This window comes from Limulus polyphemus, unplaced genomic scaffold (assembly GCF_000517525.1).
Source record: "Limulus polyphemus unplaced genomic scaffold, Limulus_polyphemus-2.1.2 Scaffold1085, whole genome shotgun sequence".
Classification (NCBI taxonomy): Eukaryota; Metazoa; Arthropoda; class Merostomata; order Xiphosura; family Limulidae; genus Limulus; species Limulus polyphemus.
The window spans coordinates 224991-252549 of NW_013666695.1; the positions used below are offsets into that span (position 1 = coordinate 224991).

The window sequence follows — 27559 nt, forward strand, 5'->3', positions numbered from 1 at the left end:
TGGAATGAAATATAGCAAGACTTGCATTGCTTACTAAGAAAGTTAGTAGCCAGTAGTTATCGGGTTAACGAATCAAGTGCAAAATGATTTTTAAGTATAAAAATACTTTTCTTCATCTTATAGTTTTCATATTTCATTTGCATAATCACTAGAACCTCCTAAATGGATATCAAAAGTTTTTAAGGTAAATTTTTATATTTTATTTTTCATTTTCTCTTCCATATCACCAACTCTAGCTACTATCATCAATATACAGTGCAACAAAATAATTAAAATTAGGAAATAGAAAAAATAATAAATAACTTTTAATTTTTTGTAGAATATCTTTAAAGAATTTCCTTTTGTTAAATATGTATCTTTTCCTTTTCACATATAGTTAATTATTAATGTTTTATTTTCCTCTCTTGTTTTTACAACTTATTTTTCATCTTGACACAAGTCAGCGGTGCCCTTGAGGCACATTACAGTTTCTTTGAAAGACACTCGCAATCCTTCGGCAAAATTTTCCTCCAGTACATAATATCATAAGCCTTGAGAATGAATGCAATGTATGATGTATATTTAAAAGTGTTTAAATCTTTTAATTATGCATTTTAAAACATAACTAATACATAATTAACTATAACATATTTAGGTAAGAAACAACATTAAGTGCTACAGTCTATCAAGCAGCCAACAATACTATAGTCAATTTCATGTACTCTGTGATGAAGTCTTGGTGCCAATTTCAAAATAACCATTGTTAGCTTAAACTGTAAAATGAGCTCTCTCTAACTGTTATATACACATGTGTATGTAACGTCTACATGGAAGTCGATAAAACTCGAATAAACCTTTTGAAGGTGAGCATGGCAACTGTCAAGGGTTGAAAAAATGTATTACTTGTTTTAACTGTATTCATTCAGAGTACTTTGAAAAGAACAAGTCAAAAGGTTATGTAAGCATCATAGTGGCTAGATCTACCTCTACTCTATTACCAAGTATTACTGAAGATAAGAGAGTGAAAGTAGAGATTTTTCATAGCTCGTTGGTCATGTGACAATACATATGAAGTTTTAAATAGTCTTTAAAGGTTTAGTTTGTAATAAAACACTCAAGTGTTGGATAAAACATAACTTTGAATCATAACACACATTATAATATTGACTTGATATTAAAAGTATTTACTTGAATTTTGAATGTAACACAGTGATTTGCACAGAAAATCGTTTAAAGGGGCTCCAATTGCAAAAGAGTTAGTAAGAAACACAAATCAGAAAAGGCTTTATAGATTCATGGAAAAGAGAGTTTAATGTACGGATAGTCACCAAGAATGGCATGATATGCATGACTTATCAAAAATTTAAAGAAAATTGTGTTTGTCATTATGTTTTTAATAGATAATACATCCTACAAAATTGACAGTGTGAAAACTTATTTTATTTCTGTAGTAAATTACAAATCGCTTTTATATAAATGCATGTGTTAATAACTACTTCATTATTTATCATTCACACCTACTGGTTAAGTTGGTTCAGAAGGTAATGTCAAGCTCTGAGATAGTTACATATATATTTATAACTTGGGTTTTAATACATATTCACAAAAACAAAATCTAAATCGTAATCCCTATATAGATAAACTAATGCCGATGTACAGCACCATTTTAATCTACAGACACTTTTTTTCCAAAGTGTACACCAACAATTCTCTCATAGTGAACAACTATGTGTAATTGCTCCAAATTATGAAGTTTTTCTGATTTAATCACTTTCAATAAAGTTTTTTATAAAAATATATTGTTAATAACCTTGAAAAACATTGTAAGTTTCAATTTAATATTATAGAAAATATGTTATTACACTTCTTCAGATAACTGATGTTCCAAAATACACCTACGCTGACACTTTAGTTTTATCCTGACAAAAGTTTCTCTTCTTTACCCATCTAAGCATTGGTATGAAACTTACTTTGCTTGCTCCAACCTTTATACCCCACTATATTGCCCAAAGCAAATTAAATCTTGTAATTCTCTCCACCTACATCAATGTGCCCCCTGTCCCAGATCTGTATATAAGCTACCCCTTATTACTTCCCATTCAAATTTCTCAACAGCAGAATATTACAACGACAGTTTCACATGCTTGCTACAGGTTTCTCTTCAGTGTTGAATGGCTCTAGTTATACCTATGCCTCAGATGATTCCTTTTTTTCTTGGGTCTGGAGTTTGTTGTCTATTTTCTTTATTTTACAAAATAACGAAAATTAAATTTAGAGGTAATAGTTTTTCCAAATGATTTCAGTAATATTTTGTTTATTTCTCTTCTTTTTCAGGGATGCTTTCCTCTTTTTTATTTGGATCCCACTTAGTAGCGAATGTTCCCTGGTCAGGTATGCTACCTTCCAAATCTGCACTAGCTACCAGTTCACCAATAAAAAATATCCTGGTAGTAATGAGCTCTGTTGAGATGGAGTGTTTTATAAGACCACCTTGTGTGTTTTCTAGGTGGTAAACAGTTATAACATAAAGACAAATACACTACTGGACCACTACTCATGAACTATCATGAGTAAAGCCTAAGTACATTTTGCCCATCTCTGCTGACCCCTAGACTGAATAAATAGGGGTCAGTTTGCTTTTCAAAATAGGAAATGTGGTTCAGCTATTACACTGTCTCCGGATCATTGTTCCTCAGGACTCTTCAACGCAAGTGTCCCCCCCCCCCTATTTCTCATAGTGTTTCTAGTCACTGGAGTGGTGGACAGAGGTTTATTTCTTCTAAGTTATGCTTGAAGTCATTATTCCACTCAAGGTGAGATGGGTGCCCTCCTAAAAATAACCCTGAATGATTTTTCCCAGATGTATGGTAGGAGCAGGACCAGCCTTCGCAAGAGCCTCCTCAAAATTCTGGTTCAGAGATGACTATTCACTATCCAGTTAAGTTGAGCGTGGCCCTTTTTTTTGGTGATCAAGAAAGGGGGCCCTTGACTACTTGTAATTCTGCATGCTTAGTGTCAATTCCTGTGCCATTGGTTAGACTTAGTTTGTTTCACGTCCTTCTCATAATTTTGGGGGCAGGAGGTGTTGCCTTGCTTCAAAGGTTGAGGTGTTAGGATTTCGTTTCGTAATCCCAGGCCATGTAATCTGTTTCTTCAGGTTTAGTGAGGTGTGACAGGTCCCATAATTCTGAGATTTGTTTGTTTCATTTTGTGTTTCTTGTCCACTTTTGTGTTGCCTTCTCTTCATAATTCTGGTGGCTCGAAATGCAACATTCTGTAACTTTCAGGTTGAATTCCAATAATACCACATTACAAAGCAGTCCTCATGCCTTAGCCACTACACCTTGGATCTAGATTTGGGTCCACAGCCCTATAATTCCAATGACGAGACATGGGACTTTGTCTGCCTGGTTGGGGTCTAGACAAATTTATGTTCTTCTAATGATGTTATGATTTTTGCCTCTGTGACCAGTCAGCTTTTACTGCCCAGGAATTAGATTTTCTGTTGTCTAGACAAAGAGCATATCTGTTCCAGAAGTAGTGCAGACCCCACTAGTGTGCTATTACTATATCTCATTTTCAAACACCTCTTTTCTATGCAGACACTTTCTGTGTGTATCTTGCCTTCACCGGCTCCTCCACCTTGTCAACGTGGGATTCAACTAAAGTGTAAGCAGAGGTAACTGTGTTTCAGAAGTTAACATTTTCCAATACGAAAAACGTATTCCCGATAATACTTGCTTCCTTCACCTTCTCCTGCCCTTCCTCCTCGCAAAATGGCTGGTTTTGGGTCTGCTGATTGAACCTTCTCGAAAAGTGAATAGGAAGTAATAAGGGGAAGCTTGTATACGGATCTAAGACAGAGGGTGCATTGACATAGGTGGAGAGAGTCACAAGATTTAACTTGCTTTGGGCAATATACTAAGGTATAAAGGCTGAAGCAGGTGAGGTAAGATTCATACAAATGCTTAGATGGGCAGAAAAGAGAAACTTTTGTCTGAATAAAGCTAAAGTCTGAGAAGAGGTAAGTATTATTGGAAATACATTTTTGGTATAAGGAAATGTTAACTTTCATCTATTTTCTGTAACAGTCTCGTTAGCACTAGTAATTCATTAATCTTCAATCCTAAATTTTGTTCTCTTCTGTCATGTACTTTATGTTTTCAATAAACAAATTATTTTTGTAGGAAACTTGTATATATAATGTGGATAGAACGTTTGATATATATGAGAAAAAATCTGTTGAATCTTTATAGAAGAAAGATGTTATTTGATATTGCTTAAAATAGTATCCTTTACAAGTTAATAATTTCAAGTTTCAATAAGTAAAACTATTTCTTTGTAATTTTTGGACAAATTTGTTGATTTCATTTGCTTTTGTCAAAGTTTTTAAATAAAAAATAATTACTTGAGTTGTAAGGATTTACAAATTAAGTGATCATGTCAGTACTATTACCAAATTTAAGTTGTAGCTCATGAATATCCTGCTATACTAAAGGTTTATCATTATAATAGTCCATGTATTGAATAGTTATATTATTACAGCTTTAATAGTGTGAGAGCATTAGAGATGGATGATTAATGGTATTTGCTAATCAATTATGTGGTGTCCCCATTTTTTATTAAAATTGATTTTATCAACTAGTACAGTGTTCCTCAAACCATGGTATGTTCAAGCAAAAATGTTGGAAGTTGGCGCTGCGAAACAGTTGCCTTCCTTCTTGTCAGAAGTTTAAGAAGACAAAATAAAAAACACTGGTGGTGGGTGCTACCCAATTTTTGTCTTCCCATTAGTTAACAGTTTAGGAAAAAATATCCTGGGTTCATTTCCTTGCATTGTGTAGCTTTGCAATAAGAAGAAAAAAACAACAATCTATTCAGCAGTTTAAAATTAGCCTATTACGTAGCTTTGTGCTTAAAAACAACATTAGAACAATATTTTGATTATTTAAATTCTTGGAATAATCAAGAATACTATTAATTCAAAACCATAACTTCAGTTAATTGATTATTTTTGTCACAGTTGATTTTAACCATAATTTTGATTAATCAGTCATTGGGATAATTGAAAATGATAATGATTGGAAATGCTAATTTTGTTCAGTCATGTAGTTTATGTGGCACTAATCAATCTAATCACTGTTCATGGGTAATTGATTATATTGATTAAATTGCCCAGCTCTAGTGAATGTGATAGGAAAAGAACCTTTCACACCACTGGAAAATTGATATATTTGTAACTGATTTGTTTTTACTAATACAGCTGACAACAAATTGCCTTTTTACTCTGTTCAGACTGGTCACTCGTGAAACTGTTTGGAAGTGGAATTCTCAAGGCCTGCCCACTGGCTACTAGATCCACTATTCTTGTCCACACCACAAGTAATCAAGTGAGTTTAAGGTTACTTAAACTACTCTCAAAAATTTTACTTGGTTTATTACAAGGCTACTTAACAGTAGGAATGAGTCTTTGGTTATACATCACACAGTATTGAGAGTGTAGCTGCAGACTTATGAACTCTCAGATTCTGTGTTTTTAATTGTTTTCAAGATTTATTTTGTTAAGGAGTACAATTTAGTAATATATATTATAGCTTTGTATCCTTATAACATTTTGTTTGACTGCAAGTCAAAACTTGACAATGGAACAATTATCATTTGAAGGAAAAGACTACAAAACTTTAATTGTTAAAATATTTAAGCTATGACAAGAAAATCAAAACACTAATTTGCTTTTTATAAAGCATGGAAAAATGAAGAGAACCTAATTTAAATTACAAGCAGCTTTGATAAACTACTAATGAGAGATTAGTTGGTTGGAGATGATATCCTGAATACTTCAGGAAATAAATATAAGCTGTGAAGATCTAGACCCAGACTAGTTAAAAAAAAGCAAATTCCAAAACATACTTACCCTCCACTGACACTTTAGCTATTCCTCGACATTGGCTTTGCCTCTCTAAGCATTGGTCTTGCATGCTCCAGCCTTTTATACCCCACTTAAATGCCCTTGGCAATATCTAATTTGCAAATTCCTACACCTGCATCAGTGTGCCCTCTATCCTGACACTGTATATAAGCACCTCACACAGATAATGTAATCACTTTTTTTTTGGCCAAGCCTTGTTCATAGTTTTGTCTGACAAAGTGCTGTGGTTTGTTACGTTATGCATTGCAATTTTCATGTCATTTTGTGGATTTCCATATAATTATAGTTTCCTTCCAAAAAAAAAAATGTTGACGTGATTGATGTTTACGAGAGTGAATAATTCCTGTATTACTGTTGTCCTATTTCTTTTCCTCAATTAGTAATTTGAGTTATGAGCTTTTGGAGCTTTTGTCTGTGACCTTTCAGTCTACTCCTCCCTTGGTGGTGAAATGGTCGGGGGCTATTTAGTTTTTCCTTCTTCACCTGATAATCCTGGCTTATGCTGAGAGATTTACTGCTTTATTTCATGATGGGATAGATATACCTTGTACCCTCATTTGTCTGTGTGCATGCTTTGGCTTTCCACGTCTAGGGAGATGTTTTTTTTCAGTTTCACAGATTAAAATTATTTAATTTTGGATATATGGGGTTCCAGGTTGGCTCATGTGATCACTTGAACCAATCAGTTTTTTTGTATTTGTTTGCCCCTCACTCTTGCTCTGTGATGTTTCTTCCCCTGCAATTTGTTGGCAGTGTATCAGTGGTCCCAACATTAATTTGCAGATGAATGGGGTCTGCTACTAACTTTTACCTTGGTCAGATTGCCTGCTTCTGTTCCTTCTGTAGAGATACCTTGGTGACGGGATTTTATCTACCTGCTGTAGCCTCTGGGTGTTACATGTGACTTCCCTTTATCCTCACTTCTTGTTTGCGGATGTCCCAGAGGTGTTTGTATTGCAAATTGCCATCACCCATTTGCTTTTTTGTGGTTGTTGACCATTTGACCTTCTTTGGTTCTAACAGCTGAATAGACTCAGACCTTCGTTTAAGGGCCACTCCATTTGGGCCGACAGATGTCAACAGTATCGGTATCAAACTGGGGATTACAACTATTGATGGACACATGGTATTCCTTCATTGCAGATCCATGGGCACTTCGGGTTCTGGTATCGAGGTTGGTCTTTCTCTTCCATTCTCTACCTCCACCTGACCAGTGGGGTGTGGATTATCATTTCACAGCTATCTGAGTTTCTAATCATGGGGGTGGTAGTGATGGTTGATCCCGTTCTTCCGGGATTTTAGTCCTGTTTATTTATTGTGCCTGAGATTCACAAATGATCATCGTTCTTTCTAATCTCAACCCATCCTTTGTTTTTCTCCAGTCCTTTCTCACCCTACTTTGGCATTCTTCACAAGGTTCATGGATGCCCAAGTTTGTGGTTGCTGAGGCATTTCTGCACATTCTCATAGTGAATTGATATTGCCTTTAGCTGTGTTTTGTATACAGGGATCAGGTTCTGCAAGTTCAGGGATCTAGTCTTTCATCTAGCATCAGCACCATATGTCTTCTGCTGGGTTGTGCAAAGTTTTTTCCATGTTTTATGGCCAGCTTAGCAACCTCCAGCTACAGGCTATGGAATGGGCAGTTCAGGTATTTACTTACAAGGAAGGTTCTGTCTCTGGGGTTGTGGGTTTCCCTCACATTTCTTACATTTTTTGGGAGGAGGACACATGCTATCCCTTCAGTGGTCCCATCTGGAACCTCAATACACTGGATTTTTCAGTCTCTTTCTTCAGGAGCAACATTTTAGTTCTTGAGTGGTTGTTGGTTTTGATCACCCCTGTCATTAGCATATATGTGTGTGTGTGTATCTATGTGTATATATATATATATGTGTTTGTGTGTGTGTGTGTGTATCTATGTATATATATATATATATATATATATATGTGTTTTGTGTGTGTGTGTGTATCTATGTATATGTATATATATATATATATATATGTGTTTTGTGTGTGTGTGTGTATCTATGTATATATATATATGTGTTTTTTGTGTGTGGGTGTATAAATGTATACTGCCCCTCTGGCCATAGTTTCTCTTCACAGATGCTGTGTGTATTTTCATGGTCAGGTATTTTATGGTATCTGAATGGAGGACAAATCTTCATTCTGCATCAATAACTTAGGACTTCTTATTGTCCAACAGGCAATGTCTAGATCTTTTGCAGGAGAATATCCTCATGAGACGTTTCATCAATTCCAGTGGTCTCTTAAATGTGGTTCTTTCTCTATATGGCCTATTCCAATCATTTCAGCCTCCTGGCTTGCCATTTTATAGCAGATTGTAATTCTCAGTCCTTACTTTCTCCTGAACTAGTGGATTCTCCATTGTGTAGTTTTCGGATAGCTTTATTCTTATTTTGGGCATCCTTTGTTAGCTTTTGCCACTTATTGCTACTCAACTACAAGCTTTGGAGTCTTCACTACCTCATCCTTAAGCTTGGGTGATAGATGCAATTGGTCCTGCTTGGATGGAATTGCAAATCTGTGAGTTTCTCTCACTTCCTATGTTACTCAGATTTCTGGCTATATTTTGATCCTCTATTTGCAAGATGTTGCTAGGCTAGATTGGCCGGCCTAGTCATAATTTTCTCTTCTACAGTTTCTTCATGTGAGTCCACTTCTGCATCTTCCTCTTTGTTTGTCTTTATTGAGGCATCCTCAACCCAACATTCTACAACAAGACTCTTCCCAGCTCATTAGCATTTAACATCTACAGTTGCCTGGGATGTGCATCACATGGTATTTGTACCAACTTTACCAAACACGTTCACCATATCTTATTTTGACCTGTTTTTACTTGGGTTTAGCTTCATCTCCTCTCATTTAGGTCAGACTTTTTTCATCTCCTTTTAGTTATCCTCAACATCTGACATTTTTAGACTCCCCAGTGCTATCTAGCCTTCTTCCCAAATGGCCTTTTCCATTAATTAATTGAAATATTAAGGTGGTACTGCATGCCTTGTCTCGTCAACCTTTCAAGCCTTTAGTCTCGTATACCATGTATAATCTCTCCCTTAATGGATATTTTGTTGTTGCTGACATGCTAGAGTTGTTAACATGTTTGTAGGACTCTTTATCTCTCCCTTTAGGTCCTTTCATTTTAAGTTTCTGGCCACCATGGAAGGGGATACATCCTCCTCCACAATTCTTTTGCCAACTATTTCTCACCTCTACAGTTGATCATACGCTGATCATTTGTTTTATCGTGTCAGACCCAGAGTTATTATATGGTTCACCCTAACTTCTTTTGTGGTGATAGTTATCTCTGTATTATTTGGGAAACTTCAGTGTCCAAAGGTTTATCCCCACTTCCTTGGAGGTAGTTTTGCAAATATCCAGGTTGCATATTATGGACTTTACAGGTAAGAAATTTTCTGAGAGTTACTTCTCATCAGCTTCAGCAAATTTATGTCTTTCACTGCCCATTTCTTTGATTCACTGGGGGACATCTTACGGGTCTGAATGTGGACTTCTCCTGGTGCTTTTTTCTCACATTCTTTATATGATCTGGCAGTTTTTCTTCTGGGGGTTTTCACTATCCCCATGGCTGTTTTCACAACATCTGCTGGATTATATGGAGGAGGAAGTAATCTTATTTTCTTTTTCAAGGTCCCTTAATGTTGCTTTCACCTGATTTTGATCTGTGGCGAGTGTTGCCCAGACAGGTGTACTTTTAACTATTCAATTCCGTACTAGCAACCCATTTAACCATGCTTAATTCTGGTTGTAACAGGCTCTGTAGAAATGGGGTGTTCTATAAGACCATCTAGGTGCATTACCAGATGGTATTACTATATTTTCATATTCAATCATCATATTGAATAAATCGGGGTTGGTTTGATGTTCAAAATTTAGGGAACTTGGTTCACCTATTGCACTGTTTTCAGAGCACTCTTCCTCAGGACTTTCCAATGCACGTTACCATTCCCCCCACCAGATTCTACTAGTGGAGCTAGGGAGTCCTTACCACACCCAGTTTCCAGTTACTGGTGTGGTGGGCAGAGGGATTTCCCCCAGAATGTTAGAGTGTGTTCCTCTACTCTTGGAAAAGTGGCCAAAGTTGGGGTCCTCCTACCCAGGTCCACTATCTACTCATAATTCCGAACGCAATGTGGTCTCATCCTATGTCCTTGGTTGAACACAGTGTTCCACATCCTTTCCATAATTCCAGGGGGCAAGTGCAATGCTTCTTGCCCACTTGGTTGGAGAGTGAAAATGAATGTTTATAATTTCAGACTGGATGAGTTCTGTTCCTTTGACTGACTGTTTCCATAACACCATAATACAACACTGTCAATAGCAAATAAGTTCATGCAGTGCAGTTATTAGAACTTTCTCACAGAGTTTATCATAATCCTGGCTTTGAGAGCACAGTGGGAGAGGATTTATTGGCTTGTTTATAGTACAGTGGTTGCAACAAAAATTGTCTGAACTAATAAAAGTGTGAGAAAATGTTTATGATATAGCTCTGTACAAGGTCTTGGCCAATCCAATAAACTTTGTAGGTATTTGGATGTTAGTTATTCTCCCAGAGTGGTTGGAATTTAGCGCTATAGGTGTACAAAGTGTGTAAGTGCTATAAACATGTATATGTATTACTGCTATTTATTCATAAACACTTAATTTGTAGTTATTTTTCTCAAAATATAACGCCATAAATAAAAAGTATAAAAAAAGAATTATTCTTAGTACTTATATTACAAAATTTACTTGCATGCATGCATTGTACTAGCTAAGCCTTGCCATAAACCTAATATATTCTCTCAAGTGGAGGGAGAAGACAAATTAATTTTTGTAAATTTCAAAGATACATTTTAGAAAACCAAAACATTATCAAATTACTGTACTGATAAACATAAAACCACAGTAATTTATCTGATTTTCTAACTAAGCTATATCTGGATTTAAAAAAAATCATTTCTGTTCAAAGCAATGACTTACTCAATAGATTTCAACATATTTTATCAATTACAAGTTTCCCCTTCAAGCCAATTAAAAATAACTGTCAGATTTACATAGTTTGAAATGTGCTCTTTCTGTTAGTTATGGACATGTACTTAAAAAAGTAAGTGTGAGTAGAAGAGGTTTCAAAAGAATGGAGGTTTGCAAAATATATTGATATCTGAGCAAATCAAAAGGTGGGAGATTCTTTTTTATATTCTAGCTTGTAAATGTCTGAAGTTTGAGTTTCTAATTCATTAACCAATATAGATGTTGTATGGTAAGCGTAATGAAATGTATATACTGAGCAATAAGACAAGAAGATACTCCATATGACACACAAAAAGCAAATTTCGCATTTATTTTAAATATTTTCTTTTGAAACATATATATTAAAACATATATAATATTAAAATTTGAATTATAAGCTATATTGTGATGTGAATTTTATTGAATACAATGATAATAAAGTTGTTTAATGAAATTTTGAAAATAACTACCTAAAATGTTGTGACATGCACCCTTTGATCTGTCTGTTGAGGGGTTTAAACCATCTGATACTAAAGCAAAATAAGTCCACTGCACAAGAAAAATTCAAAATGAACTAAAATCCATATATAGTGAAACAAATTAAGTCCTTCACAGTCACATACAAGATACAACAGTGAAACCCATTTCATTACAAAAAATATCAAATTGAACCCCTTAAATACATTTAACAGAACTACAACAACAATAATTGGCAAAAATCCTTTTAAAAAAGTAAAAGTAATATCTTAAATATATATATATATATATATATATATGTTTGTGTGTGTTTACTAAAACAAAATGAAACACTTATTGATATCACAAATCCTTTTAAACTATGTACAAGTTGACAAGATACAAAAGCAAAATAAAAACTGAATCAAAGAGTTACAAATAAGATTACAAAATTCACACTTACACTGAATAGGTATGAGGCTCCCTTTAACTCTGTTCTGCCACCAGATCCTTCAAGTGGGACCGATGTCTTGTGGTTAACCAACAAGTAGCATACCTCATCCTTGATCTTCTTTGAAAGCTCAACTCCCCACTTCAGCTCTCTTTTCAGTTATAGAAGCATCAAGCTCTGGTCCACATGAGAGCAACCTTTTAGCAGCACCACTTGTACACAATGATCTGTTCTAAAATGGGCCAGTTGATAATTACCAAAAGTGGTTTTGTTGGGAGCTCCACCCATGGCAGTCTTTGGGCTTGTTCCTAAGGCCATTTGACAGCTGGTGCCTTGATACAGTGTTCATTCTAGGACGCATACTTTGCGTAGTTACACTGTTTTGATTGCCACTGGCACAAAATAATTGTTTGCCTGGGTACTAGTTCATACATTTTAATTTTTCATGTGCTCCTGCCTTTCAAAATATATTATGAATGACTTCATAACAATAGATCACGATCATAACCAGAAAATTCCAAACAGTAATTAGCTGATTTGATATGCAAAGGAATGAGATTGGCTGTGTTATGATATAATTTGGTTTTGCATGAGATTCTCTTGATATTATGGGATGTAAATGATTGAAAATGGCAGGAAAAACAAAAGGTACAAAGTCTTTCAAGAAGCAATTAATTTTCAAAAAAATTATTACATTTTCTCATCAAAACGATGCAAAAATAGAATATAGGAAAAAGTCACTCACGTGAGACTGTCCGTGACTGTATTTGTAGTGAGATTGAGACCTATATTCAGTCCGGTGATGTTTCTCCAGGGGACTCTGAGGCTGCACTTGCAAGAGATCCTAGACATTCTGGAGAGAATTTATATTCCATTTTTCTAGTGCCTTCATTTATTCTGCAAGCTTCTCAGGAGGTCAAATTGGGATCATCCACCTCCGGCCCCCTTTCTTCAGTTGATAAATCGAGTGTGTGATGTTTTGGGTCTTTCCACAGTTGCTTTTGAATCTGTGCCTTCCTAGATGACAGAAAGGTCTGAGGGCGAGTATTAGTTCTCCCTCTATCCCCTAACATTGTGGTTCATGCAAGGAGGTTTACTGCTCAGTAACATGAAGGACAGCTATGCCTTGTCTGCCATGTTTGTCAGAACAACATGCTTTAGCCTACCACCGTCAGGTGGACCCATATTTAGACTCAAAGAATAAGCCCACTCCTGGATGTGTGGGGTTCAAGAATGGAGTCTGTGGTCATCCGGAATAGATTGCAATTCATCTGACCTAACAATGGTGCTAAGATATTTATCATCCCTCCAACTTTTCTTGGAAGCCTCTCAACGATCTCCACATGAGAAGTTAGGACCATCATTAGCATCTACCATGGTTCGATTGTCAGTTGGTATGTTGTTGGGTAGAGATGCGTTATTGAAGGGCGTTCGTCTACCGGCTGCTGCCCTCCATGAGTTACATGAGGCTCCCTTTCTCTAACCCTGGATTTTTGAGTACCTTCCAAAGTCTTTGGAATCAAAGGTTGATGTCACCCATTGCATTTATCCCTGTCATTATTGGCTTCTCAACTTTCCTTGGCTCCTACAGGGGGTCATAGTTCCACCTCTGTTCAAGTGTTTTGAACCCAGACATCAGGACTTTTGTTCATTGGTACCCAGAAAATATTCCACCCATATTCACATCACCTCCATTCCTTAGGACTGTGCATACACCGTTACATGAATGACTGACTATGGCTGGCACCATCTCATCAGTTGGCAGAATGTCACACCCGGATTCTACTTTGTAAAGCAACCACGGCTGGCATTATTATCAGAGTCAAGAAATCTGTTCTCACTCCACCACAATATATCATCCATCTGGATGTCTTTTTCAACACATATCTTAATCAGGCTCTGCTGACTCCCATTTGGCTCCATGCTATGGAACAGGCAGTCCAACTCTTACCTGTCGTTCTCTCACTGCTCAGGTGATTCTTTCTCATTTGGGGATGAGAGCATCACTCGAATCCCTCATTCTTTTGGGATGAGTGCACATGAGATCCCTTCAGTGGCCTCTATGGGACCAATGGATAATGAACAGTGATTCACTGGATTCCCCAGTCTCCTTATTCAGGATTAACATTTTCGATCATGTGTGATGGTTAGATCAAAAGAATACTATGATAGGTGTTCCTTTGCTGCCACCTCATCGAGGGATCCATCTCTTCATGGATGCCTCACTTCAGGGATGGGGTGCATATCTCAATGGTCAAGAATTCTAGGGCCTATGGATGGACAATGAGGCTTCCTTAAACATCAGTTTTAGAAATTTTTGTTGTTCAAAGAGCAATGTCACAAGGTCAGGACTTATTGAGTGGAAAAATCTTTATGCTTCACGTTCAAAGTTCCATGGTAATGTTTTACTTTTCATGTTAAGAGGGCACTATGTCTAGGTCGTTTTCAAACCTTAGATTTTCTTTATTAGACTCAATTCCAGCCTATCATCTTACTAGCTTGCATTGTTCCAGGGTTGATCAATTTTCTCGACCCAACTGCATTCTCCCAACAAAATGGATGCTGCATTGTGAGGTTTTTCCATTGAATTTGCTCTCAGTTTAGCACTCTGATGATCGATGCATTTGCCACTCATTGCAACACTGAGCTACTGGCATTTTGGTCTCAGCTTCCTCACCCTCAGGCATTGGCAGTAGGTGTACTCATTCAGGACTGAATGGAATTGCACCTCTATTCCTTTCCACTGATTTGTATGTTACCCAGAATACTAGCTATGTTTTGTTCAACCCCTTCTTGGGTTTTGTTGATAAAACCAGATTGGCTGGCTCAACCCTGGTTTCCACTTCTGCAGTACCCTCAGGAGTGCTCACCTCTTCCACTCCCTCATTGGCCATCTCAGTTGAGGCATCCACGATCAGACATCATACACCTAGCCAACCTGAAGCTCAAGTGTCATACATGGAAGTTATGAAGTCCTTCACACGTTGTTTATGTTTAATTCCTAAAGTTGCCATGTATTTGTCTTAGTCCTTTCTTAGTCCCACAATTGACATTCATCAACAAAAATGACTCGCCCATCGGCAATGATGTATTGAGAGGAGGTTGAACCCACTTTGATCAGAAGTGCCAACCATAACTCGTTTTATAACCTGGCTCTTTGACAATGGTTTTTTGCATCTTCCACAACTGACCTGTATAAGGCAGCCTTATCAACTACCATTCGATACTTGCAACAAAATATTCTTTGAGTCCCCAATACTCTCCAGTTTCTTCAAGTCATTTTGGGTCATTTTTCCTAAATGACCATTCCAGTTACCTCCTGGTATATTAAGATTACATTACATGCCTTTTCTTAACACCTATTTGTGACCTGATTCTCATATGCCATGTATCACTTTTACCTGAAGGTTTATTTTTAGGTGCTGCTGACATCGCTGGTCAATGTGATTTGTGCTGTTTGTCCACAGACCACTTTATTATTCTACCTATGTCCTCAGACTCGTTCTTCTCACCAATGACTGTCAGACAGGGAATGGAATAAATTCTATTCATCGATTAATCTGATTACTATTTGTCGCTTCCATGTCTGGTTAGATTTTGATAATGGTCATGTTCAGTGAGGGTCTTGAAGATTTTATTGCATGCACTAATGCCTTTTTAGATGCTAGACAACTACTTTTTATTCTGGGGGCTCTCTTTGAAGGTGAGTGGACTTATGTGAGTCACATCTAATCAGAGTTACCACATTTCTATTTTCTTAGCAGCCCAGTTGAATTGCCTGCTAGAGGACATTGGGTGGACTAGTATGTGTACCTCCCCAATACTTTTATCTCACAATATTTGTGTGATCTGGCAGTATCTTCATCTAAGGGTTTTTGCCTACCTCCTGAAGTCACCTTAACCACTTCTGCTAGATTTTCCAGAGGGGTGAGTATTTTCATTGCAACCTTTCAGGGTCCTTTACCTCATTTTCACAGGATCTCAATCTGTGCCGAGTGTTGCCCAAGCAGGTGTGCTTTTATCAAACCAATTCTGCACTAGCAACCACTAATTTAATATCCTTTATCCAGGTTGCAACAGGCTCTATAGGAATGAGGTGTTCCATAAGACCACCTAGAGGCTGACCAGGTTGTATTACTTATCAACTACTTATCAGCCTTTTTCACTACTTTTAGATACTCAAAGAATGAAATGTTTTGAGTCATCAGTGCTCTCCGGCCACCTCAGGTCTTTTCAGGTTTTTTGTGTCAAACAACCATTTCAGTTACCTAACTAGGATATTAAAGTGGTATTACATTCTTTTTCTCAACATCTGTTTGAGCCCTTAGCCTCATGTATCACCTTTCCCTCAAGCTTTATTTTTTGTTGCTGCTGGCCTGCAGACATCACCGGTTGGAGTTGTTTGGGCTACATATGCACAGGATGCTTTATCACTCTACCTATGTTCTCTTATACTCAGACAGGTCCATCTTACCTAAGACAGTGGCAACCAGGGAAGGGGATAAATCCTTTTCACCGATTCATCTGACTGCTATTTTTCACCTCTATGACCGATTGGATCTCAATTGTTTGTTATGTCCAGTGAGGGCCTAGAAGTGTTATAGTGATTGCACTAATGTCTTTACAGGTGCTAGACAATGACTTTTTATTCATTTGGAACCTTCAGTTTCCTGGGATTTATTCCTGGTTATGTTGTCGAGGTAGATATAAAAATTGATCCTTATTGCTTATTCTGGGCTCTCTTTGGAGGTGAAGAGACTTCTTAGAGTCACATCTCATCACATTTGTCACATTTCTGTGTTCCTTAGCAGCCCAGTTGAATTGCCTTCTGGAGGACATTGTGTGGGCTGATATGTGGACCTCCCCAATACTTTTATCTCACATTATATGCATGATCTGGCAGTATCTTCCTCTAAGGGTTTTCGACTACCCCCTGTAACTATCTTAACCATATCTGCTAGATTATAAGGAGGTTTGAGTGTCTTTATTATTAATATTGTCTCTTTACTTTCCAGGAACCCTTATCTCTTTGTCATAGGTTCCCACTCTGTGGCAACTGTTGCCCAGGCAGGTCTGCTTTTATCAAACCAACTTTATCTAGGTTGCAACAGGCTCTGCAGAAATGAAGTGTTCCATAAGACAACCCAGAGACAGACCAGGTGTTATGATACTATACTGGACTGCTACTCATGGACTATCATAAGAAAAGCCTAAAGGGATCCTGCCTGTCCCTGCTGATCATTGTATTCAATTAATTGGGGTCAGTTTGCTTTTAAGAATTTAGGGATCTTGGTTCATCTATTGAATTGTTTCTAGAGCATTGTTCCTCAGGACTCCCCATTGAGCATTACCACCTCATATTCTACTACTGGAACTAGAGAGTCCTTACCACACCCGGTTTCCAGTCAGTGAGATTATTCCTCCAGAGTGTTCAAGTCATTTTTCTCCACTTTTGGAGAAGAGGGTGTTGTCCTACCTGGGACTCTTGATGTTTTTTCCTAGATGTTGGTAGGAGAGGCACCAGTCTATGTGGGAGCCTACTCATAATAACTGTTCAGATTTGATGCTGAGCAATCCGTTTAGGTTGAGCATGGCCCTTCTTTTTGATCAATATTGGTTCAGTATATTGTTCATGAAAGAGGGTCCATTGTCCCCTTGTAATTCCAAATGCAGAGCTACCGGGTACCATCCTTGGTCCTTTTTTGAGCTCAGTTTGTTCCATGTCCTCCCCATAATTCTGGGGGCAAGTGGAATTTACCTTACCCACAGGGTTGGGGAGTAAGGATGAGTATTCATAATCCAAGACCCGAATGAGTTCTGTTTCCTCAGGTTGAATATGGTATATAATACATCATTTTATGTATTAAAACTTGGATTTCTATTGGTTGTAATAATATAGTCACAGGGGCATAAATTCAAATTTTGGCAGTGTAGGAGTTGTCTGCAGTTTAGACAGTATTATTTTTCAAACAGGGTGGTTGGCTTTTGGAATGAGCTGCCTTCAATGGTGGTGGAGGCAGAAAATTTAACTGAGTTCAAGAAAAGGTTGGATGAATACATGAGTAGTAAGGGGTGGTTATAGTTGGGAGTTGGAAGGGACATCCTTGATGGGCTAATAAGCTCCTTTTCGTTCCTTTAAAATTTCATGAGATTTCTGAAATGTCAGAAAGAACTATTGGCAATTTGTGAAAGAGGGGAAGTGGCAAGTGGGTATGCTTTTCTGGTTTATGGTTCCATAAACAAATAAGATTGAAGGCTATAAGAATTATGCTCATGAGTGATAACTATATTATAATAAGTAATTTACTTCACATTCTGTACTTCTTGGAAGGATGGTAAATGAATTTGAGAAGAGGAAAGACTTAGAAAGTAAATAACACAATTATTATGCTAGGAGAGATTGAGGAGTTTTTTAATATTTCATTATAAAAGTTAGAATGTAAACTAACTTACTATTAAAATTTGATTTATTAACTATATTTTGATACCAAGCTTATTGTACCATGATAATAAAGTAGTTGAATTAAATTTTGATTGTAACTAAAAAGTCATGTCATACACACTTTGACCTGCCTGTAGTGAGAGGGTTAATGCTTGGCTGGGATATTACAGGTGTGAGATAATAGATCTTCTCAGGGACTTAGACACCCAGTTGAGGAGTTCATTTCTGGTGTAGGGTGACCAGTTGTTCTTGATACCTCATCATACAGACCTACATGACACCAAGTTTCTTCACGAGCCATGGTCGTAATTGCAAGATATGTCATGACATGGTGAGGCTCACTATTGCACCATGATTTGTGGTCTATTCACATGTCCCTGCTGTCGCACCAGCTGGGGAAGCAGCTCTAACTGGCTGAGGTGAACTGCCTGTGGCAATTTTATCCTTCTCAGCTTGACATGGATAGTGTTGCCAGAGCTGTGGCTGCAGCATTCTGGCAGGCAACAGCCTGGATGCCTGTAGAGATCTTTATAAGTGGTCTCAGACTTTCCAATCATCATTCCACCTCTGCAACCCTCACTTATCCTCTTTTCCCTCAAGACATTGGCCAGTCATACTAAGTATTCAGCTTATGGGATACCAAGGACAGTCACAGCATTGTTGAAAGTCCAAGAGAGAACTTCTTCTGAACACAGTATCTCTTTCATAAAACCATCTCTCTCCAGTGAAAAATTCTTCCTCTAGTTCAAGAGTTCTTCTATTTTAAGGGTATGTCATTGCTTCAGTAAAAAGTACCAATATACACATTAGCAGTTAAGTTTTAAATTAGAAAAGTAATTTACTGGACACATGAAAAAAATGAAAATCAATCCTTATTTATACATTCAAACCACAAAACATAGTGTGCACACTTGTGTAAGGCACTAGACTCTTGTTTTCTTGTTGATCTGTGAACAACTTTCATTTCTGAGGATCTTTTTTCTTTTGACAGATCACATTGGCAATGAAGTAGAACTTAACCTGAAACTTTGGATTTACACATAACAAATAGCCTTGCCTATGTGACTGATTATTCTCATCAAACATTGTTAAGGCTGTAACATTTAGATGTCATCTACTCAACCAGTGAAGGATATTGCTGTAGTTGATTTTCTTTCACAATGTTTCATGTTATAGCAATATTTCCATGAGAAGAGCAACAACAAAGGAACAAATTTAACTGAAATGAAGCAAACTCAGCAGTTTTTTAGACTACATACTGATGTAAAAACTGCATAGATTTAGACTAAACAAAAAATCTTAAAATTACTACGTTAGTATAAGAAAGTAGAAAATATATGGTGTGCCCACATACCACAATTATACTGTACATGTTGTGAAATGACAATCTTAAAATGCATTGGTTTTAGGTGTTTAACAGTCTTTTTAAATCAGGGTATGTTTGTGTTTTTCACCTGTACTACTGACAAACGTAAAATTGAAGTTAATTGCACTCTATAAAAATGATGTTCTAAATCCTTGGAATTTCTTCCATTATCACTGATTGTATTTACTCAGATGATTTTTATTATACATTATGACCAACATTGTAGTTGCCATTGTAAAAGGCTTCTTCTAAAAAAATTAGATCTTGGTTACACATTTTCATAGACCTTTCACTGTATTTACGTATCAAGTTCCAAGATCACATTTAAGCATATCAAAAGCACAAAAGTCAGTTGAAGCTGTACCAAAGAACTTAACAGGCATATGGTCATATGGGATTACGTTTATTTCAGTTTCTACAGCCAACTTTCTCTTGAAAATGGCTGTTGATTCTGAAGCATGGCTGGAAGTTATGAACATCTGAATTTTTGTCTTTGCTCATGAGGGCATTGTTTCTGATTAGGTTAGATTTAGGGTTTTGAAACTTGTTCTGCCCTCATTGTTCTATGAGAATTTTTCTGCTCCCATGGGGAACATTGAAGACTTCTTTCATGAAGATATTTTAACCTGTAGTTGTACATCATTTATCAGTGCTACTCTTTTCAGTATTTTCTTTGGAAAGGCTTTTATTGTGCTTCAGTCAAAAGTCTGTCTGTGGTGCATTGTATGGTCGAATAATGAAGAATAAACCTTAAATCAAATATGTAAATGTTACACATGTGACCTCTGGTGCCATGTCTCACACCTTTAATAACATACTAGCAGAAATGCTGCACTGCAGTTGGCTGTTTGTGCTAGTAATTAGTAATTGTAGTATTCGTTCCTCATTGTAAGAAATTGTAAAAAAAAGTGAGTATTTTCTAAAAAAATTTTTTTTTTGGAAGTACTGCACGGGAAAAGTGTTCGGATTACACTCTTTAGTCACTAGCATCTCATTACATAAAAAGGATTCAATGTACAGAGTTAAGAATTTTCATAAATCTTACTGTTATAAACTTTAATGTTTTTATGTATTAAAAGTGCTACCCTTTATTGAAAGCATACTAGTTTTTTTTAAGAACTCCAGTTTTTAGTACTACATTTAAAAATTACATCAATAAAGATACAATCAAACACTCACGTACTGTTCTAGTGAAAGTTGTGAAGAGAATACTTTTATTTATAGTTATGTTCTATTATTAAAAAATGATTGTTGCATGTATGTTAGTTCTTTATCTGTCTGAATCTTGAATACCTAAAGTGTGAAATTTTTATGAATTTTTGTTTGTGGTGCCATTCAATAGATGACATCACATTTCATAAGTCTCAGTCACCACTTCTGGCTTAGAGATCTTGTTGTATTTCAGCACAACACTTATTATTTATTATTTTGGTTACATACATAGATAGATTTTTATAGAGAGCCATGCCTATACTCCATTATAGTAAGTTAACTACATTAACATACCTAACTCAATCAAATAAAATGCTTTTAACCATCTGTACTATTAAAGAAGAACTTCTAACTCATGTACTGGAACATAGTAAGATTACAAGAGGAGTAAAATCCAACATCCATTATGCATTGGACCTCATCGGATACAAGTCTGGCAATCTTTAATCTATTAGAATTGTAGAAGAATGCACATTAGATTTACAAAGACTGCTAATTACTATGTGTAAGCATTTCTCAGTCAGAAACAATCCTTAATTTTAATTTCTTAGCTTTTGGACCTTGTTAACCACAAAATATTCAAAAGCATTCTTCATCAGTGTTTAAGAGTACCTGAGTAAAATATTCCATTGATGAATTATACATTTTAAATCAATAGCTTTATCATCTAAATATTTTAGCAAAACTAAATTTGAAATACTGAATCCATGTTTGTGATATCTAACAGCAAATATGAAAATTAATTGTCCATAAGAAAAATAGAAGCTTCTACCTTATGTAGGAAAATAAATCACACTTTAGCAACCTGATTTTGTATTGTTGTCCTTGCTTGATGCAAAGCAGTTTTATGAAAACCTGGATTAGATAGTGTATGTACATTAACATTTCTTCAATTATTATGATGAGACTTTATTTCTTTATCGTGTGTTTTTCATTATTATCCTTGGTGTTTTAAATTGCTTAATCAACTCTTCTCACAGTTTATGGTGGATTCTCACCAAACTTTATTGAAACGTTTACCTGTGAAGTGAGCATAAAAGTATCACAAACAGAGCTAATTCTCCTGATTTAATGTTCTACTCCATATCCTAAGTTAAAATTTTTTTGAGATACAGTGAAATCCTGATTTTATGCAAATTCTGATATAATGCGATGGGTCATTAACTCTTTTAACACCGGCTCGGCCCCTAGGACTGACCTCGTAACCATAACCTCGTTATACTTTACATACTAATAACTTTTAATATTTTAAGTGTATATTTACAAAATTTTGTAGACTTATAGTAAACATGAGAAGCCTTTTGCATACAAAAAATCAGATTTTTACCTAAATTTGTCCGTGAAAATATTGATTCTTTTTTTTAACTAGTCTGAGTGCAAAGTGATTTTCATTTCAAAATTAAAAATACTTTTCATCATCTAAAAAATCTCAAATTTCCTTTGTGTAATCCCTAAAAACCTCCTAAATGCATTTCAAACGTTTTTTTCACTAAATCCTTTAACAACGCTTGAAGCTCATCTGAAAAGCCTGAACATGAAGGAAGTTTGCCACTTAGGTGGGAAGGCCTGGGCAGCCTGAGCAGTTAGCTTGTCGTGTGTAGAGAAATGCTGGGAGAAGGGTCTGGGGCTAGACTTTTCATCACGGTAATCCACCAAGGAAGATGATGATGATGAGACAGATTTGTACGGCTTCACAGAGGAAGATGTGCGTGAGACAAAGAAGCTGTCTGAATGGAGCAAAGAAGAGCTACACCAGTGGCACTCTGTTGACGACAAATGCCCAACATATGAGCACTTGACGGACGCCAAGATCATCCGTAACATAACTATAGCACCGACGGAGGCAAGTGTACCAGTTCTCGAGCCACAAGAAGAGGATAACAAAGAGCCTCCATCACCACCACCAAATGTGTCTGAAGCCAGTGAACACCTCGAGGCTAGCCTCTGTTGGCTGGAGACTCAGGAGGTGGACCACATAAAAATCCTCCAACTCAGAAGCCAGAGACATGTTACATTCAAGCAAGGAACACTAAATCAGTTTTTAAGAAATAAACTTCAAATGATGATTGCTAGTATTCTTGAATGTTTTTATTTGTTGTTTTGTTTATTAATTTGTTTTAATTTATACTGTAACAACAATGATTCATTTGCAAAATTCTTTAATTCAGAGGTAATTTACTTGCCAGAAGGGAACGTGTAAAAAACTAGTCAAAGAGGGCGAAAATAGAGGTGTTTTAGAATGTTAAGTCAACATTGGGTCAGTTTGAACAGTGATTTTTCTAGAACCCCGATTTAGGGCGAACCCCCCTTGTTTCGTGATGACATTTTATGGACCCCAACGATTGTGTTATAATGGGGTTACGCTGTACATATTTTGTATTATGCATTATAATTTAACCAAATTCTGTATAAATTATCATTTTTACTAAATGAGTTTTATGATGTCTCTGGGGCAATCCCATATTTTTAATTTATCACATTTTCTATTAATTATTTTAATATTTTTTGTTAGTTTTCTAACCATTTTCTGGACAGACTTTCCCTAGATTTTTAGGCATAAATGTTGATAGTAGACACATGAAAAAAATTAGCTAAAGGGTTATGACATATTTATCATTTTAATAATCCTCATCTGAAACTAGAGGTTTCTCAACAGTCACCTCTTTCCATGTTTTTTAAGAAACTATTTTAATCATAATTACAATTCATTTACATAGTTTAGTTCACCATAACAATCATTGTTCATGAAAACTGATGATATAATTATCATCCAAGACACTATTATTTCTGTCATATCTGAGCCAGCCAATCAGCTCTTGTATTGGGCAAAAGGCCTCATCAGCACTGGATATGGCAGATGTAGTGTAATTTACATAATATAAAATATTCTTCTTTGCTTTCATTCATAAGGTCTTAAAATTACTAATGTAGTTTTTTCCCATTGTTACTGTGGTTGCTTGACCCATTCCATGAACAAGAAGACTAGTTTTATGATTTGCCAATTCTCCAGAATGATATTAAAGTTAATTTTAGAAAATCAATGTCAAAATAAATAACATTGTGTTATTAAGCCTCACACTAAAAATCTGATTTATAAATAAACAAATTGACAATAATTACAATTCACTTAATTTAATTCATACCATAACAGTTGTTTTTCATAAAATAAGTAAGAACATACAACATTTAAAAATGCACAATAATTTACTTTATAAGTTAAAGTAAAATATACAGTTAAAAACTCTACATGTTTCAGTGGAAAAAGTTCCAACATCTTCAGGGGATCAGAAGAATCACTGAAAATTTTACTTTTTATTTTTATACCAGCAAGTGCACATGTATAATTTGCATATTATACAGTGCCATCTACAGAATAGAGATTTATGCCATTTTGACTGCATATTTCTAATTTGCATGGTCATAACACGCTCACTGTTGAGATGGGGGTGTTCCACAAGATTGCTTGTAGATTTTGTCTTTGTTAATATGCCCATACTTTACTGTACTCACCCATGGACTTCCTGGGTAAAGCAGAAAGGTATAGCTGCCCATCTCTACCATGCCTTCAATTGAATAAATCAGGTATGTTCTGCTTTTAAAAATAGGGTTTTTTTGGTCACCTGTTGCATTGTCTCCAATGATGTCATTCTTCCGGACTCTTCACCACATTTTCTCCCCCCCCCCCTTCTTCCAGTGGAGTATGGAAGTCTTTACCACTTGGGTGGTAGACCATGGAGGTATCATCCTGAATGTGATAATGATAGATGATACTTATAATGATAAAACCATTCAGTTGAGAGTAGGGCAGTGGTGGTCTGCTGATGTAGATGACAAGATGTCCTCCAATCTGATGCTCTATCTCTGTACAGGTTTATCCGAGGGGATGTGGTAGCTTTGGAGTGAGCCGTCAAAATTGCAATTTACCCCTTCGAATCGGAACCCTCATCCTTCCTCCACATGGATGCTGATTGCCAGTAGTTGGTTTTTGATTCAGAGATGAACCAATCAACATAAGTCTTCACATGTATATTATAGATGTCTCTTTTTCCTCAGTCAATTATACTCTTGTTCCTCCATCTATGTTGTGGGTCACAATGGTGGTACTTGCTGATTAACACTGTTCTTCCTCTTATGCCATCCCTTGATTTTATTATACTGAGGATGTTATTGCGCTATGGGCAGTTCCTGTTGAATTGATTTTGAGTGAGATACTTTACATTACATTACAGACACATCTTTACTATACCGATCATCCAGATGTCAGGTTCCTGAATCAGTCAAACAATTTATCACATTGCTATCATGTGTCTCTTTCATAGATCGGAGGGTACAAAATTCCCTTCAGTCTGCTAAACTTGAGGTGAGGAAAGTACGATCCTCTTTCCTACCCACACCAGATGGCTGGGTTTTGGATTGTAGTTGACTTGCTACTGGTATGATCCTCTTTCCTACCTGAACATGGATTGTAGTTGCCTGATCGATGATATGATCCTCATCTTTCTCCCGTGTAGACATCGGTTCCCGATGGCCTAGGTTTTGGATGCAGTTGGCTTGCTGTGTATGGTCTGTCATGCCCTAGCACCTCTACACCTAGGGACACATCCTTTTACTTTCACCCACATTCCAGTACTATGTGGGATTGAGATTTGTGATGTGGTGTTTGGATCCCTATCCCACCATTGTTCTCTCCTGTAGGGATATGCTTCTTCCTTTTCTCTTCCCATGTCTGTGATACCTCATCTACACTAGGCAAAGAGTAGACCTGGTACAGATGTGGTGTGATCTCCCACATATGATTCGCTATTGTGAGGATCTATTCTTTTAGGGTGTTCTTCAGACACTTTCAAGGAATGCTGCTTTGTTTTTCCCTCGCACCAGTCCCTCCATCTATTCAATGTGGGATTCTAACTATTTATGTGAAAAGAAGTACTGTACCATATCGGAAGTTATACGTTTCCTATACTGAAAATGTATTTCTGATAGGTACTTACCTCACCTCACCTCACACTTCCCACCCTTCCTACCACTGAAAGCCAGTGTTTCCAATTTCTACCAAAACTTGAAGTGATAGTTTGGTAGAATCAAATAAAGGGAGTCACATGCATCAGGAGAGTGAATCACACTCTTATTGGTGGAGGGTTGTCACACGATGATTGACATGTGAGACACATTTGAACCAGTTGATTGTAAAGATACGTAGGAGATCAAGACTTGTGGCATGCAAAAAAATTTGAGGGAGATAAATTACATTATGGAGACATTTTTAGAGTGCAGCACTGAATGAGAATAGCCATTTATGTGAGAGAAGGTAAGTACCTTTCGGAAATATATTTTCAGTATTGGAAAATTATAATGTTCATGAAAATTGATAATATAATTATCACATAGACTACTACTATGTCTGTCGTATCTCTGCCAGACTGGTGTTGGGCTAAAGGCTTTTTCAGCACTGGATATGGCAGGTATAGTGTGGTTGACATATTATAGAATATTCTTCTTTGCTGTCACTCACAAGTTCTTAGAATTGTAGACATGTGATTTTGTTATGTGATGAAGAGTATGATGTGTGCCACATTTGCATGATACATTTAGATTAGATTTTTCTATAATATCTTACCATAAAAGTTTGTCACACTGATCTTTTGCTTTTAAGTTTTTTCATTCACAGTACAGATGCCAAAAGTAGAAAACTAAAAATCCTTGCAAAATCTGAACTAACAAGATCCTTATAAAAGTTATTTCACAGTTGGTTTCATTGTAGTAGATATCTTTAATATTCCTTATGACCTGCACACAATGTGAAACAGCTGAAATCGTTTAAGCCAACCATCTTAACTGACAGAAGGAGAATCAAATTAAGATCTGCTACAGCATATCTACTGTTATTTGATAAAATATTAAAGGCATTTTTGTACATATTGGTTTTTTTTTTTTTTTACCTTCAAAATATATTAAATACCAATATGTAAAGAAGTTTAGGATGTGATGCTGAGTTGAAGTTTATCTTTTAAACTTCTAAAAGAAACATAATGATTGATTCAGTAAATGTAAACAAATTTTTTGTTACTCGTCTGAGAAATGATCATTTAATTCCAAATTGGTTACACTCAGATGCAAAAAAGAACATCTTAACATTCATAATGTTATGTGAACAAAATATTATTATTATTTCTTATTCCTATAAAGTTCTGTCTTTGTTGTGTCAAAAAATCTGTTATTACAAGTTATGTTTTTCTGCAAATATTGAGTGATTTAAGTTAAATTTACTCTCACCAGATTAACTAAACTCATTTCATCAGAAACTTTCATGTAATGATGGAAAATTGTTTAAATTAACTACTTAACTCATGTTTCTTTCAGACTCTAGGAAAGTTTTTACTTTCACCAGAACCAAGTCAAGTTGTCACAAGCTCTCATGCTCAAGACAAAAAGACTTACGCTATGTATGATGTGAAGAAGATTTTACAGAGTGCTGAACAGCTCAATATTGTAGCTTCTTACCAGAAAAGTCATGTATATTGGATCACCTCACCTCCCATACTATCTGCAACGAGATTTATTACAGGTAGAAAAAAGGAATTAAAGGGTTGAAGTAATTACTAAAATGTAAAGTTTTTTATAAGTAGATAAAGCATTTGAAGTCATTACAGATTTGATAAAACAGGTAAGAAACTATGTAGAACAATA

At 36.2% G+C, this 27559-nt stretch overlaps 1 protein-coding gene across 1 annotated transcript in view; it reads left to right on the top strand.

Moving 5' to 3' along the window:
• The window catches only part of LOC106462057 (GPI transamidase component PIG-T-like), a 91866-nt gene that overhangs the window by 46259 nt on the left and 18048 nt on the right, over positions 1-27559 (top strand). The window contains exons 7-8 of the mRNA XM_013921935.2: positions 5275-5369; positions 27233-27437. Of these exons, the coding sequence (XP_013777389.1) occupies positions 5275-5369; positions 27233-27437 (300 nt within the window). The remainder of the gene's footprint in view (positions 1-5274; positions 5370-27232; positions 27438-27559) is intronic.